General features: G+C 28.6%; 2 protein-coding genes across 2 annotated transcripts in view; one reads left to right on the top strand and one right to left on the bottom strand.

Annotated features, from left to right (window-relative positions):
- LOC123292718 overlaps positions 1 to 13,621 on the top strand; it is a 389,066-nt gene that overhangs the window by 17,773 nt on the left and 357,672 nt on the right. The gene's annotated exons all lie outside the window — the stretch shown is intronic.
- LOC123291729 (facilitated trehalose transporter Tret1-like) overlaps positions 1,049 to 13,621 on the bottom strand; it is a 58,248-nt gene continuing 45,675 nt past the window's right edge. The window contains exons 2-3 of the mRNA XM_044872121.1: positions 4,956 to 5,067; positions 1,049 to 3,174 (exon numbers count right to left, since the gene is read on the bottom strand). Coding sequence (XP_044728056.1) covers positions 1,817 to 3,174; positions 4,956 to 4,989 — 1,392 coding nt within the window. The 5' untranslated portion in view covers positions 4,990 to 5,067 and the 3' untranslated portion in view covers positions 1,049 to 1,816. The remainder of the gene's footprint in view (positions 3,175 to 4,955; positions 5,068 to 13,621) is intronic.

The following is a 13,621-nucleotide window of genomic DNA, read 5'->3' as shown; positions in this document are numbered from 1 at the left end:
AATTAGTTCCGCTTTAACCAACTGAGCCACTAAGGATGGCTAATGAATAAAAATCAATATTTAAAATATAAAATATATTCGCTCTATTTTCTCACAAAATATATAAAAATCCTATTTGGTTCGTTATGGTTCTACAGTCCCTAAATAGGTTACGATATTTTTATATGAAAAAATTTATAAGCGTTAAATATTTCAAGCATGTAGAAAATAATGTAAATTTTAATTTATTAAATTTTTAGAATATTTTGTACTAGTGGAATACACAAAGACTTTAAAACAACTATCATCATTATCGTACTATCTATGGTAACGTTAACTTATATCGTAATGTTTCGAGGTTAATATGAATGAAAATTATAAGACTAAGCAATAATTAATGTTTGGAGGATTCTTAAAAATACAACACGCATCCAGTTTCGGATTTACTATTGGTCTAAATTCTCCACATATTGTAGAGCATAAAAATAAAAGTATACAGAGAGTTCTATTATTGATAGCAGAAAATTAAGCTCTTTACCAAATTTCGATCTGAGGCCTACTTCGGGAGATGTGACATGGGAAATATAGAAGGATATATCCATTCACAGACCAATCAAACTCATTAAACGAAGTAGGTGTCATTTTAGAATACAGCAGGGACTATCATAAAACAATAGTTGATTGTAAATTGATTTAATTGGGTAGGCAATACTAAAAAACTATTTTATTATAAATAAAGACAACAACAAAATATTACATATTTATCAAATTATTTCACCAATACGGAGACACAAAGGTGTTGGAGGTATCATGTGTATTAATTTTAGTACAAAACGCTGCAGATAAGTATCACAAATGTCTTAGGATAACACAACAACTTTGTTAGAGCATTGTGTTATCATAAGAAAGTATGTGATACTTATCTCCAGTGTATTGTACTAATATTAATACACAACTTAATCTCTTCCGTACGTTGATACCTTCCAAATCTAAGTGTCTCTGTATTGGTGAAATAATTTGAGAAATATGTATTATTTTTTGTTGTTGTCTTTATTTATAACAAAATAGTTTTTTTGGTATTGCCTACCCAATTTAATCAATTTACAATCAATTATTGTTTTATGATAGTTCCCTCTATATCCTAAAGTGACACCTACTTCGATTTATTAGTTTGATTGGTCTGTGAATGCATAAATCCTTCAATTTTTCTCATAGTCATATTTCCCAAGTTAGACCTCAAATCAAAATTTGGTACCGAGCTTTTCCATTTGCCTTGATAAGCTTAATTTACTGGTATAAATTTCTGCTATCAATATAATAGAACACCCTGTATATGTATAATAAAACTTGTTCGTATTGAATCTAAACGCTGATAATTACTTCATACCATATTTCAATAGAATAATAACTTTAACAGAAGGTGGTTGTGTGTTGAAGCAATTTTTTTAGATTCAATTGTTTGCTAAGACTGTGAATTGCGAAAATTAAAACTTAAGCCAGCAAGTGTGAGCTGAAGTTTTAAATAAATATACTGAGTAATCAAGACTGCAATCGAAGAAAAATGTTTCTGTAGTTTATTTCGTGTGAATTATTTGTTGCAAACAAACTAATTTATTTTTATTTTACTTTTAAAATCAATCGTTTTTTTTTTTTTATTAGATATAGTACAGCAATTGCATAAACAACGTATTAGTATTAAAAATAAGTCTTTGCTTTTAGGATCATTCCCGAATCTTATTCTGTAAATAATTCTAAAATATTCAGTTCTATCTTTACAAATATTGTCAATTGTTTGATAAATTTTGTACAAAATAAAATAATAAAGAAATACAAGTATTTAAATTAATCCTGGAATCTTTCTTTTGTTTTCACCTCTGCGCAATTCCTTTTGAATATTAGCTAAAGTTTTATTTTTAGTTTCGATCATATAAAATTTTGAAAATAGTACGCCAAATAAACAATTTAATGCAAATATCCAAAATGGAACATATAATGCAATTTCGTCTGATGTGTATTGGAATACTTTAGTTGCAGCCATAATTATTAAAGACATATATATACCAAACAAAACTGAGCCAACTGCCTTAAATTTCGCATGGAACAGTTCACCCATTAAAATCATTGGTATATTTACTAATCCCACCACAGCAAATACGACATAAGGTATAATTAACGCTAATGGAATCCAATTATATGGCCTTACATCAACGGTTGGCATTTCAACTTGAATATAAAAGTAAGCACCCAAAAAGCTTAGACAAACGAAGCAACCACTACATGAAATTAAAGCCAACATTTTTCGACCAATTTTATCGACTGTAACTGTCGTTAAAAATGCTCCAAATAAAAAGACTGAGGCAAATATAATTGCAGATACATTAGCTGGCAGTAATGAATACTCTGAACTGGAAAATAATTTCTGGCAATAGAACAAGATAGCTGTAATACCACTGAATTGTTCTAAAGTTGCCATTACACATACGATAAAGAATGCTTTACGATTATGTGGTTCACTAAATAATTCACAAATGGATGGTTGTGCTGATAAATTTTCGGAAACTGCTCCTTTAATTGATTGAAATTCTGCATCAATTGCCTTCGTTGATGGCCTTCGTAATTCTTTCAATGATTCCATAGCCACACCATATTCTTCTTTCAAAACATAATAGTGTGGAGTTTCTGGCATAAATAGAAAAGTTATCACAAATATTGGTATAAACATTATAGCAACGTAAGGGAATACATGAAAGGGTAAAAATGGTCCGACTGAGCAAGATATCAATGCTCCAATGTTGTACATAATCGCAAACAAAGATGAATTTGCTCCACGACAATAATCACTTGAAATTTCTGCCAGGTAAAATGGTAATGTTAGAAATACCATGGAATCACCAAATCCAACACAACCTCTTCCAATGAAAATAAATAGTTTTTGGTGATATAAAGTTCCAATTATTACCCATCCAAGAACGTGTGGAATTGCTGACAGTAATAATGCATATTTTCTTCCAATTTTGTTAAATAAATACGTCGCAACTGGAAATGCTACCATGCCACAAATAAATCCAGTAGATATTAATAATGGTCCATCATTGTTGGTGAAATCTACTGCAGATGTCGTGGGGTCTAGTAATTTCGGTATGGCATGCGATGGCCATCCAAAATCTATACCCACTGTGATTACACTCAGAGATGCTGAAAAATAAAATAATCACATTTAAAAATACGACTTAAAATACTCCTTAGCGGTCAAGCTTCTAACGACAAATATCTTGTGGCATAAGTTAAAAATAGAAAAATGAACAAAAGCTTTTAAGTGGAAGGGTAAAAAGGGTAACAGTATGGGCTCTAGTGAAAATATTGGTAACTTTTACAATACTACATCGTAAACTTTTTTTTTAAAGAAATTACTATTAACAAGTGAAATTTACCAAATTTAAAAAACCACCCGACGAATTTTTCGGGTACGGTACCCTAAACTAGCACTTGAACCATATCTAATAACACTCTCCATTAAATTACTTTTTTCCTTAAAGCCATTTCTAATCTGAGCCGATTTTGAAGATCATCGCATTTTTTTGGGTACGGAACTCTAAACTCACACTTGAAACATAATTACGATGCCCCAGGCAGGCAGACAGATATACATACATAGCGGTCAAATTTATAACACACTTTTTTTTTGAGTTTGGGTGTTTCATATAAAAGACAGACTTCTCAGGAGAGGAAACTGGAACTTGCACAAATAATATATTTGTGCATCCAATCAACCTAGCTCAATAATAAATCCCATATTTCTCTAGACGAAAATGCTCTACCAGTCACGCGTCGGAAAATAAATTAAATAAAAATAACTTTGCCAACAAGATATTTCACATTTGGTGGTTATTGACTTTTAGCTTATATAGTATATACAAAATAAATGTGTCTACGTTTAAATTAATAACGTATAGACGACATTTGGTTTTAAAATAATTAAAAAAATTACTAATAACAATAACTAATAATACTGAAGTTCAATAATTACTACTGATAATAACTAATGAGTAATATATACTAAAATATTTGAGAAAAAATTCAAACTATATTAAAATACAAAAAATCAAGAATATTTGTATAAATTCATAAAGTTCGATAACCTTGTTATTAAGATGGCTTGGTAAGCCCCATTTTGTGGATATGTTTCCAGATCGGGTGTACTTTTTATCATAATTCGATATCATAAAATTTTAATTATTTCATCATACGCGATGTACTTACGAGGACAGAAACCTTTTTAAATTTTAAACGAAAAGTTTCTGGTCATATGTCCATTTCTTTTATTTCTCCAGAAATAATATCGAGATAAAACAAAACAAATTACTCACCATTGAACTATTCGCAATTCTATCGTTAATGTCGAAAATAGACTATTTTAGAGCTATGAGCTTCTTTATGTAAGTACTACATTATATTAAAAACATTTTTAAAAAAAATTAAGTAAAAAAAAGTAAAATTTAAAGAGCGTTGGTTAAGTAATGGGGAATTTGTTAAGTTCATATAAAAATTCTTAAGCTACCATAACAAAAAATTAGACGAAGTCTATTGTTGAAATATTTTACATTTTGATTAGATTTTACCGGCTATTTTTAAATTTTTTGAAATAAATTTATTTATTTATTTATAAAATTTTTGGAATAGATTTTTGCAATTGAATAAAATTGATTTCTAAAAAATTATCAGAAGGTATCTAAGAATAAAAAATTAACAATTTCTTACAAACTAAATTATATGATTTTTTGTTTCCATTTTTATATTAAATTAGAAGAATGTTCATATTTTAAGGTACATTTAATTTTATTATAATCCCGATTTCATTTGATAATTAATTGTTTAAACAAAAAATTACACATTAGCAACAATTAATCGTCATTTAAATTTTAAAATGCTTGTTCCATTGTTAAAATTAAAAAAAACAACAAATAAATCTTACATACCTGATATAGCTGCTAATATTTCTTTTCGGATCATTTTATTTGCACATAAAATTCACACATTTATTTATCACCAAAAACATCAATTAGCATTTGTCAACTGCGATTTTAATTGCTACAGAGAGAAAGAAACACACAATTAAAATACTATCTACTAACAAATATGTCTCTTCAGATTAATGGAGAAAAGTATACGTCACAGGTAAAACAACTTTTGGAGTTTTAAAAAAAAAAAACAAATATTCAACATTAGCAACCTTGACTCAGAATTATATAAGAGGTATTATGTATACGCGAACAAAAATACCCTTCATAAAACCTTATTTTTTGTAAGTGTTTAAATACTTCAATAATTTCTTATCTATTAAAATTAAATATTTTTTTTAACAATCTGTTCAGGTAACTGTTAAATACTTGATATTATCACTCGGTCGGATGCTGTGTAAATTGATTATATATATAGATATGTATATATTTTATATAGTAGGTGTGAGAAGGGAAATGTTATAAGAATATTTTTATCTATTATTTAATGGCTATATTTCTTCCCATATATTAATAATTTATTTTAATAAATTTTGCTGATTCTTGAAGACAGAAAACCGAAAGTTTTTAAATATTTTTCAGTAGATATTTTAAGTGTAAAATTGTCTTATATGAAATTGGATTGATATTGATGAAGGCAAAGTTTATCCATTATCCAGTTTTGGCTGGGGAAGGCTCTTATGGATGAAAGCGCTGTAATAAGGGGAGTGCAACTGCATCTATACTTGGGTGGGTCAAAATAATCGATTATTTTTTTTACTTTCGATACCGATAAAATGGTTGCTATGCACCTCTAGAAAAATAATGTCCAAGAAAATATAAGACATGAATATTAATAAGAAGGACCTCCTCATCAAAGTTTTCATTTTTACCTCAACCCATTATGGAAAAATTCATATATTGTTATTTATGGAACGTTCACATCTCAACACATACTTTTGTTGGTAGTTGAACATTCTATAAAAGAGATCTGAGACCCTTTCCACTAATCTAACCATTTAAAAGATATTGAAGGACAAAATTTGTAGAACTGACCAAAATAATTTTCTTCTTAATTTTATAACTTGCTAATTAATAAAACTCATAAAATGGGCAATATATATTTTTGAAGACAATTAACTGATCTACAAAAATAGTCTTTTTTGTTTATTAGATTTTGTTAGCCTTTAAAAGATATTCGTAACCAAAGTTCAAAGCATACCGGTTTTCGAAGTTTTAATAATTGCTTTAGAAAATCTGTATTGAATCATTTATTTTTGGCAATATTTCTAACAAATACGAGTTTTCGAAAGCTTTTTAAATTTTTTCTAGATAGACACAAGTAAGACAAAGTGTATGGTGATAAGAAAACAAAAACCAAATGCGAATTTAGAATTCATAACACATGGTAGAACAAGTGAATCAATACGTATACCTTGGAGGTATCGTATAGTTGAAGATGGTAGAAGTGCAAATAAGTTCAAGAGGGGTATTATCTCGCAAAGGTAGCTTTTAATAAATTCAGGTCATTACTGGCATCATCCCCTTGTTCACATAAGATTACTAAGATACTTAAGCAAAAAATTTACTTGTCTTAAACTTTTTGGTTTTTCTATTGAAAACACCCATTAACGTTGGTTACAGATATTACTTACCGATCACGACATTGCCCGAACTTAATTTAAAAAAGTTTTTTCTAAAATGCTAAGAATAATAATTGCAGAGCTTAAATTATACCCAACTAGACTAAATTATGAAGCGCGTAAGTGTTATTTTCGCGGACCAAAATGTTTTAAAGAATTCTGATCAAAATTCATCGAATCCAGAACTGAAAGACAATCGTTTCCGAAAGAATGTTATTCTATGTACTCTTTACCGGTGTTATTAATTACTTTCAGGGTGTTTTTCCTTTTATGTAGATTAATTCTAAAATTATACATATTTTACAAAATTCGTGTTTAAATAAATGACTTTAGTAAATATTTACAAAGATTTATCAAAGAAATTTTTTTTTGCTTAACAATACAATCAGTTAAATAATATTTTATTCGATGGAAAATAAAAGCCTTTAATTTCAAGGATTTTCAAAAGATTAAAAACCGGGCGTGTAAACTGTAACAATGTGAGAAATCTGAAAGCTTAAAACTCTTAAAGTTTAATGAACGATAACGTATGGCATAAACCGAAGACAATATGCTGATTGAAATATCGATTGAAAAGTAAAAAATACTTTTTAAATATATAGCGTATAAGATTATATCGTATTCTAATTCGGATAAGAACTATACATGATACCATAAAAACACGGCCAGTGTTATAGAGTTTATCATTCGATGTTAATTCAAGACTGAACCAAACTTGGTTTGCAAGCCCGACGCTCAACAATCCCCACCAAGATTTGAAACGAAAAATGATTACATCCATGTCGAAGAGAAATGCCTTTGTCCATAAATGCAATCCAAAAATAGTTCGAACATTCCACTGATGGTTATCTTTGTCTGTATTAAAGGCGCGCGATAATAAAATAATAACTCTCTATTCGCACCGTGTGTAAGTTGTATTGGAGGCGTTTCCATGGTAACGATACACTACTTTAATTATAGAATTGTATGGATGCATATATAAGTGTATGGGTTGCATTTATGACTTACATTGAAAATTTAATATTATTTTCTCACAAATTTAAATAAATAATTATGATAATTTACATTTGAAAAAAAATTTTTGTTCAATTTTATTTCTTATTTTCACAATTTTTAATACAAGTTTAATTAATTAATTAGTGTTTTTCAATAATTTTAATTTGATATTTTCTATAACATTAACATGTAAAGAATTGCAAATTATTCATAACAGCCTCCTTTATCGCCAAAATTTTTCACTGGAAGCGCTGGCAAAGATTTTATTGTCCCTACCTTAAGTCATATGACTACGCACACAACGAATATGACAAATCAAACTATTTTAATATCTAACAAATAAAACCAGAAAACGATAGCTGTTTTGGTACAAATAAAACAAGTAAAGTTTTATTCATTTCGAAGATATGATTTTCAGGAACGTTTGTCTTATATTCCGTGTAAATAATTTCCAAACATATGAAAAATATTCATTTGACTCTGTAGAGTGTAGAACGTATAATATTATGTTTTAAGTATAACAAGTTTCATGGTTAGTTACATTATTAAAACCGCAATAAAAATCTCTATATTACCCGAGTAGAGTAGAGTAGAATAAACTAATAGAGTAAATACTTGTGGTATTTAGTATAGTTCTTTGAATATGTATGCAAGATTTACATTAATTTTAGGTTCTAAAATGAGCTACTAAAATGTAATATAGATTATAAATAATAAACACGCCCTATTGTTGCACTTAAAAATGGATGCTAATTTTAATTGAAATGTTCAAAGAATTCAAAACGTAGGGAGCTCTATCTATGCATTTTATTAATTAAATATTTTGACAGAATTTTACATTACAATTAAAGATACTATCCTCTTTTTAGTGTAATAAATTGTGTTTTTTTATGTTTATTTTCAAACTATAATTTATTTTTCAATTTTTAGTCTCGGTAAATTAAATATTATGTACTCCTTGAGTAACAAGGCAGAATAAAAAAAAACTTTATACAAAAAAAAAACTATTCCAAAACAAATTAATATGCACTAAAAAGTAAAAAAAATGATGTAGTTATAATTATTGCTATTTTTGGAGTCGGTGTCAGCCAAAGAATCAACTGTGACAGAACAGTTTGCTACATTAGCTTGGCTCACATCGACTCCAAAAATAGCAATAATTGTAACTACATTATTTTTTTTACTTTTTAATGCATGTTAATTTGTATTGGAATTTGTAGTTTTTTTTTTTTGTTAAAAGTTTTTTTTTGTGATTTTTAGTAACTCTGAAGTACACTAACTAATTTGTCAGTAAACAAGAATCATCGAAATCGGTTGGCGTGATATTGAGTTATTCGTCCATTTGTCGCGCACATACTTAATGCAAATTTAAGATTTATATGGTTTTCTCATGGATGCCATTGTCAAAACTGGATTAAATTGAAATGAGACCACAATCTTTAAAATAAAAAAGAATCATAAAAATCGGTTCACCCTGTCGAAAGTTCTAAAATAACAAACATAAAAAAAATACAGTCGATTGAATAAATACTCCTTTTTTGAAGTGGATTAAAAATAGTCTATTGTCGCGGATGGGTTTGACCTGATGATTTTCTGCATTAGGATCAAGCAGAAAATTCATTAAATTCATTAAATTATCTCGTCGTTGAGATTATTATTAATATTTCAAGAAATGCTTATGCAAATTTTCAAGTCAATCAGACAATTAGAAGAAGGTTAAAATTGACTTTTTTAATTTTATTACATTGTTTGTAAGTTACAAGTGAAGTTAATACAAATAGAGACACAAACTAAATAAGAAAGACAACGAACCGCAAAATTCAGGTGAAGTCTTCAAAGTGCATGATCATAGTGACGAAAGTCGAATAACAGTGTATTAAACGAAAAGTGAGTACAGATTCTGATTTCAGTTATGAAGAATAAACATGTACACAAATCAATATTTTAAAGAATTGTAGCTAATACTTTTTAGGTAAATCAGAATCTGTATTAATTAATTGTTAAATTTACTAATAAAAGATAAAATATTAATTATTTTACCATTTAAAATGAAAATTTTCCAGTTGCAATGTTTTTTTATCACATGTAAGTAAAATAGGATATTACTACACTCGCACATGACCTAGTACAAGTAAAACTTGCGCGATAATACTATACTTATCATGGTAAATATACTCGGGTAATGAAAAGTTTCCAGTTACCAAGTATTTTTATCGCATGCAAGTAAAATAGGATATTACACTCGTACATGGCCTAGTACGAGTAAAACTTGCGCAATAATATTATCTGTCATTTTTCTTATCATTGTCAATATACTCGGGGACGTACTTGTCACTTTGACTCCTCCAGTAGTGTTTATTCAAAGGTTTAGTTGTATAGTTTCATGTAACATTTTATTATGTTTAATATTAATTATTTATGTACAATTTAAAATTTTATTTTATTTATTAATTAATCTTATAAAGTTATTCAATATTTCTGATGATTGATTTATTATTTATTAGTTTGTGAAGTTTGATTTCTGTTTTACTTCAATTTACATAGTATTTTTTTTCGTGGTCGCGCTTATAGCTGTTGCTTAATATAAGAGTTTCGTTTAACAACTTTTTATAAAATTTTTTTTCATGAACTTAATACTATTAGTTTAGGCGTGGGGCACAGGGAGGGGCTTTGAAAGATTTGAGTGATTACTTTCGAAAGTGGGCGCACAGTGTAAATGCTGAAAGGACCAAAATTCTAGTTATAAGTAAGGAAAGTAAATGAAGCTGTAAAGAAGCATAACGGTGTATGGAAAGCACACCACGACTACATGAGTAAGTTGGTAAAGAATGCATGGGGAAAAGTCAGAGCCTACATGGAAAGTTACCCAGATATTCCTATTGCATTTGCTATGGTATGCTAAGTCTACTCCTACTAATGTAGTTCTGTTTGAGGTCGGCAAATTACCTATTTATGTCCACATATTTCAACAATTTGTACTGTATTTTTGTCGGATTATGACTTTAATGTAAAGAGCAACTACAACAAGATTGTCTAAATCATGAAATGAATGAGATAATGATTGACAAATATCCATATCATATTTATCCATCAATTCAATTATTCAATCATGGTTTAGGCATTTTGTTAGGGATTTTGTGTTCAGAACATGTGAGGTATATGAACGAAAAAAGAAACATGTAAAGGAATGTCTAACAGCTGCTTTCCGTTTAGTATGATCGGGCACTATGAGCACAGAGCTCCTCTCCTATCAGTTGCAAATAAGGATATGCGAAGGATAATTGCGAACTTTCGATTGAGCAGATTTGTATGAAAAAAATTAGCGTTAGGTAAATGGCGAACGAATATGAATTCTGTGCTATGGTGTTTAGTCTAAGTGCCACCTAATATTTAATTGTAGAGGTATAAATGAAGTAATAGCTGAAGATCTGTTTAAAAATAAATAACAAACACTAGATCGAAAGCTGAATATAAGGTATGAACGCATAGTTAAAATAGTATGCCGTTTTCTAAAAGATTTGATGGATAGAATAGCAAAAATATTATGAATGGTGTGTATTCCTCTCTTTATGTGTCCTTGATATATTTATTAATTTTGGATTATTACGTCTGATTTATGTATTCAGTTTTTTTCTTTATGATAATATGTATTTATTAGAAGATTAGATTTGTAATTTGATTAGCTCATTTGTGGACATCAATAAAGAATTATATATTTTATTATTATTATTATTTATACAAAAATGTGACAATACTATAAGATTTTATAGTCGTCAGATTTTCTTATAAAACATTAGAATTTCTTAAGAGAAATTCTGACAATGTGCGGTAGAAATCATACCGATCATCCGACCCCTTACGTATGATTGGATATTTTTATAAGAATATTTATACGAATTTCTGATAGTATGCGGTTGAGATCAGAATTTCTTACAGTCTCTTCCATTCTATATATTTCATAAAATGTGTTTCAAAATCACCGGAACGAAAGAGCTTGCGAAAATGTAAAAATATCAACGCTTATATTGTAATCAACTTGGTTTTAATTGTTCATTACGACTGATTTTATTTAACTCACGTCAACATAATGATCGAAATTTTTTATTGCATCTTGTAACATGACTGTTTTCATGAACTTGGGAAAAAGATGGCGTTGTGTGTCTTCAATGGTGGCTTGCTTATTACATAAAATTTACTTTTGGAAAATCCAATCAAACAAGTGTGGAGATCATGAACGTTTTCTTGAAACTTAATGTTTGCAACATGCGTTTTATGACATGGGATTAGTTTGGGTACCCATCGGTAAACATTATTAAATACACCTTAAGAATTATAAATACACTTGAAATTGGTGTATGGGTTAATTTTCCTTAGTAAAATACTTGGGCAGAACATGAGTGAAACTCACTTAGCCCACCGTTCTGTATTATTTACCTACTCAAATGTATAACAAAACGTTATTTTCTAATCATGAAAATTATAAAACTATTGAAAGTTAGCTACCCGAGATTAGTAAACAAATTTTTTTTGAAATATCATTTAGAAAAACCGTCATTAACAAATGCAATTTCATAAAGTTAGCACTATAATTTTGATTTCCCATAAAAAACTATACCATAAAATGTTTTAACAATTAAATGTATTATTATTATTTCTAGTCCTATCAAACTATGCAAAACGAAAACAAGATTTTTTTGAAAGGAAGTGAAAAGTCCTCCATTTTTAGAATTATCACCCCTGACCGGAAACCCACGTCAATATCTTTATAATGGAAATTATTGAAGAGAGAAGTTTTAGAAGATTATAACATTTATTATTTTTCAAAAAGTTTTAAGAAATCAATTCGTTTCTTATTTTGCGTAAGCCCTGATTTCAAAATTTACTTTAGTTCTAAAAATGGACTAATAGCTATAAACGTACAAGTAATTTTTATATTAGCCAATTTGTAATCATTTATTTTTGGTTATAAACAGTTATTTAACAATTTTCTGAAGAATAATGAATAATAGATAGTACCTACTTATTATATATATTTTTTGTTATAAAAACGAGGGCGTTAGTTTTTTACCTTTTCTACCTTTCAATAAAAAATATTTATCTTTCCAAAATTGTGTGATAATTCTTTGTTTTTACTGAACTTTATTGGTCTATTTTTATAAAATAGTAAAATGTATTAGAGTGAAAACATTACTATTATAGTTTAACCATTAAAAATACCATTAACATCTCATATAAATCTCGCCTATTCAACGGAATTGTGTATACATTAAATGTTTAACAAGAATCGATCTAATATATGATGCGGCGTACGAATTCAAGCCTTCGTTAAAATGCGGTAGTTTTACGTAGTTGAATCAGCGAAATCATAAAAATTCTGATTTGCGAACATTACAAGATTTTTTTGTATGCGGGGCAGCTAAAAGAAATATTTTGGTTGGAATTTTAGATATCGATACTTATAAAAATCCATTTAAAGATATGAATCCAACTATACAGCGCCGGACCAAAGGTGGAGCAAGTGGAGCAGGTGCCCTAGGTCCTAGGTTGCAAGGAAGCCAAAATGCCAAATGCGAAAAATAATTTCGCATTTTCAGTGTTGATTATTGAAATGCAAGTAATTTTTTGGAAAAAAAGGCGCCAAAAGATGATCTTGCTCTACCTTGATTTGAGGGTAGAACCGTCAATGCAATTATAGATGTTACAGTCAAAAACCTTTCATCATTCAATTTTTTCAACTATAAATTTCAACATTCTACGGCTAATGGGCTTTTAGTTCTGCAAGACATCGAAAATTTTCGATATTGTTGACTACAAGGCAATATAAAAAATTGGTGCGGAGCTAGATGTTACAGCAACCCTAAACAGACATTATAAAATTTGAAAATTTTGGACTGCGGCTAATGACTAGAGTTACACGTGATTATAAAAAACTTTGGATATTGCTACATACAAAGTAGAAAAAAATACAATTCCTCCCACGTTACTCACTGATAATTTTTGAGTTTT

This window comes from Chrysoperla carnea, chromosome 2 (assembly GCF_905475395.1).
Source record: "Chrysoperla carnea chromosome 2, inChrCarn1.1, whole genome shotgun sequence".
In the NCBI taxonomy this organism is placed as follows: Eukaryota; Metazoa; Arthropoda; class Insecta; order Neuroptera; family Chrysopidae; genus Chrysoperla; species Chrysoperla carnea.
Note: the sequence above shows the minus strand (reverse complement) of the source record. Positions and strands in the feature narration are given on the sequence as shown.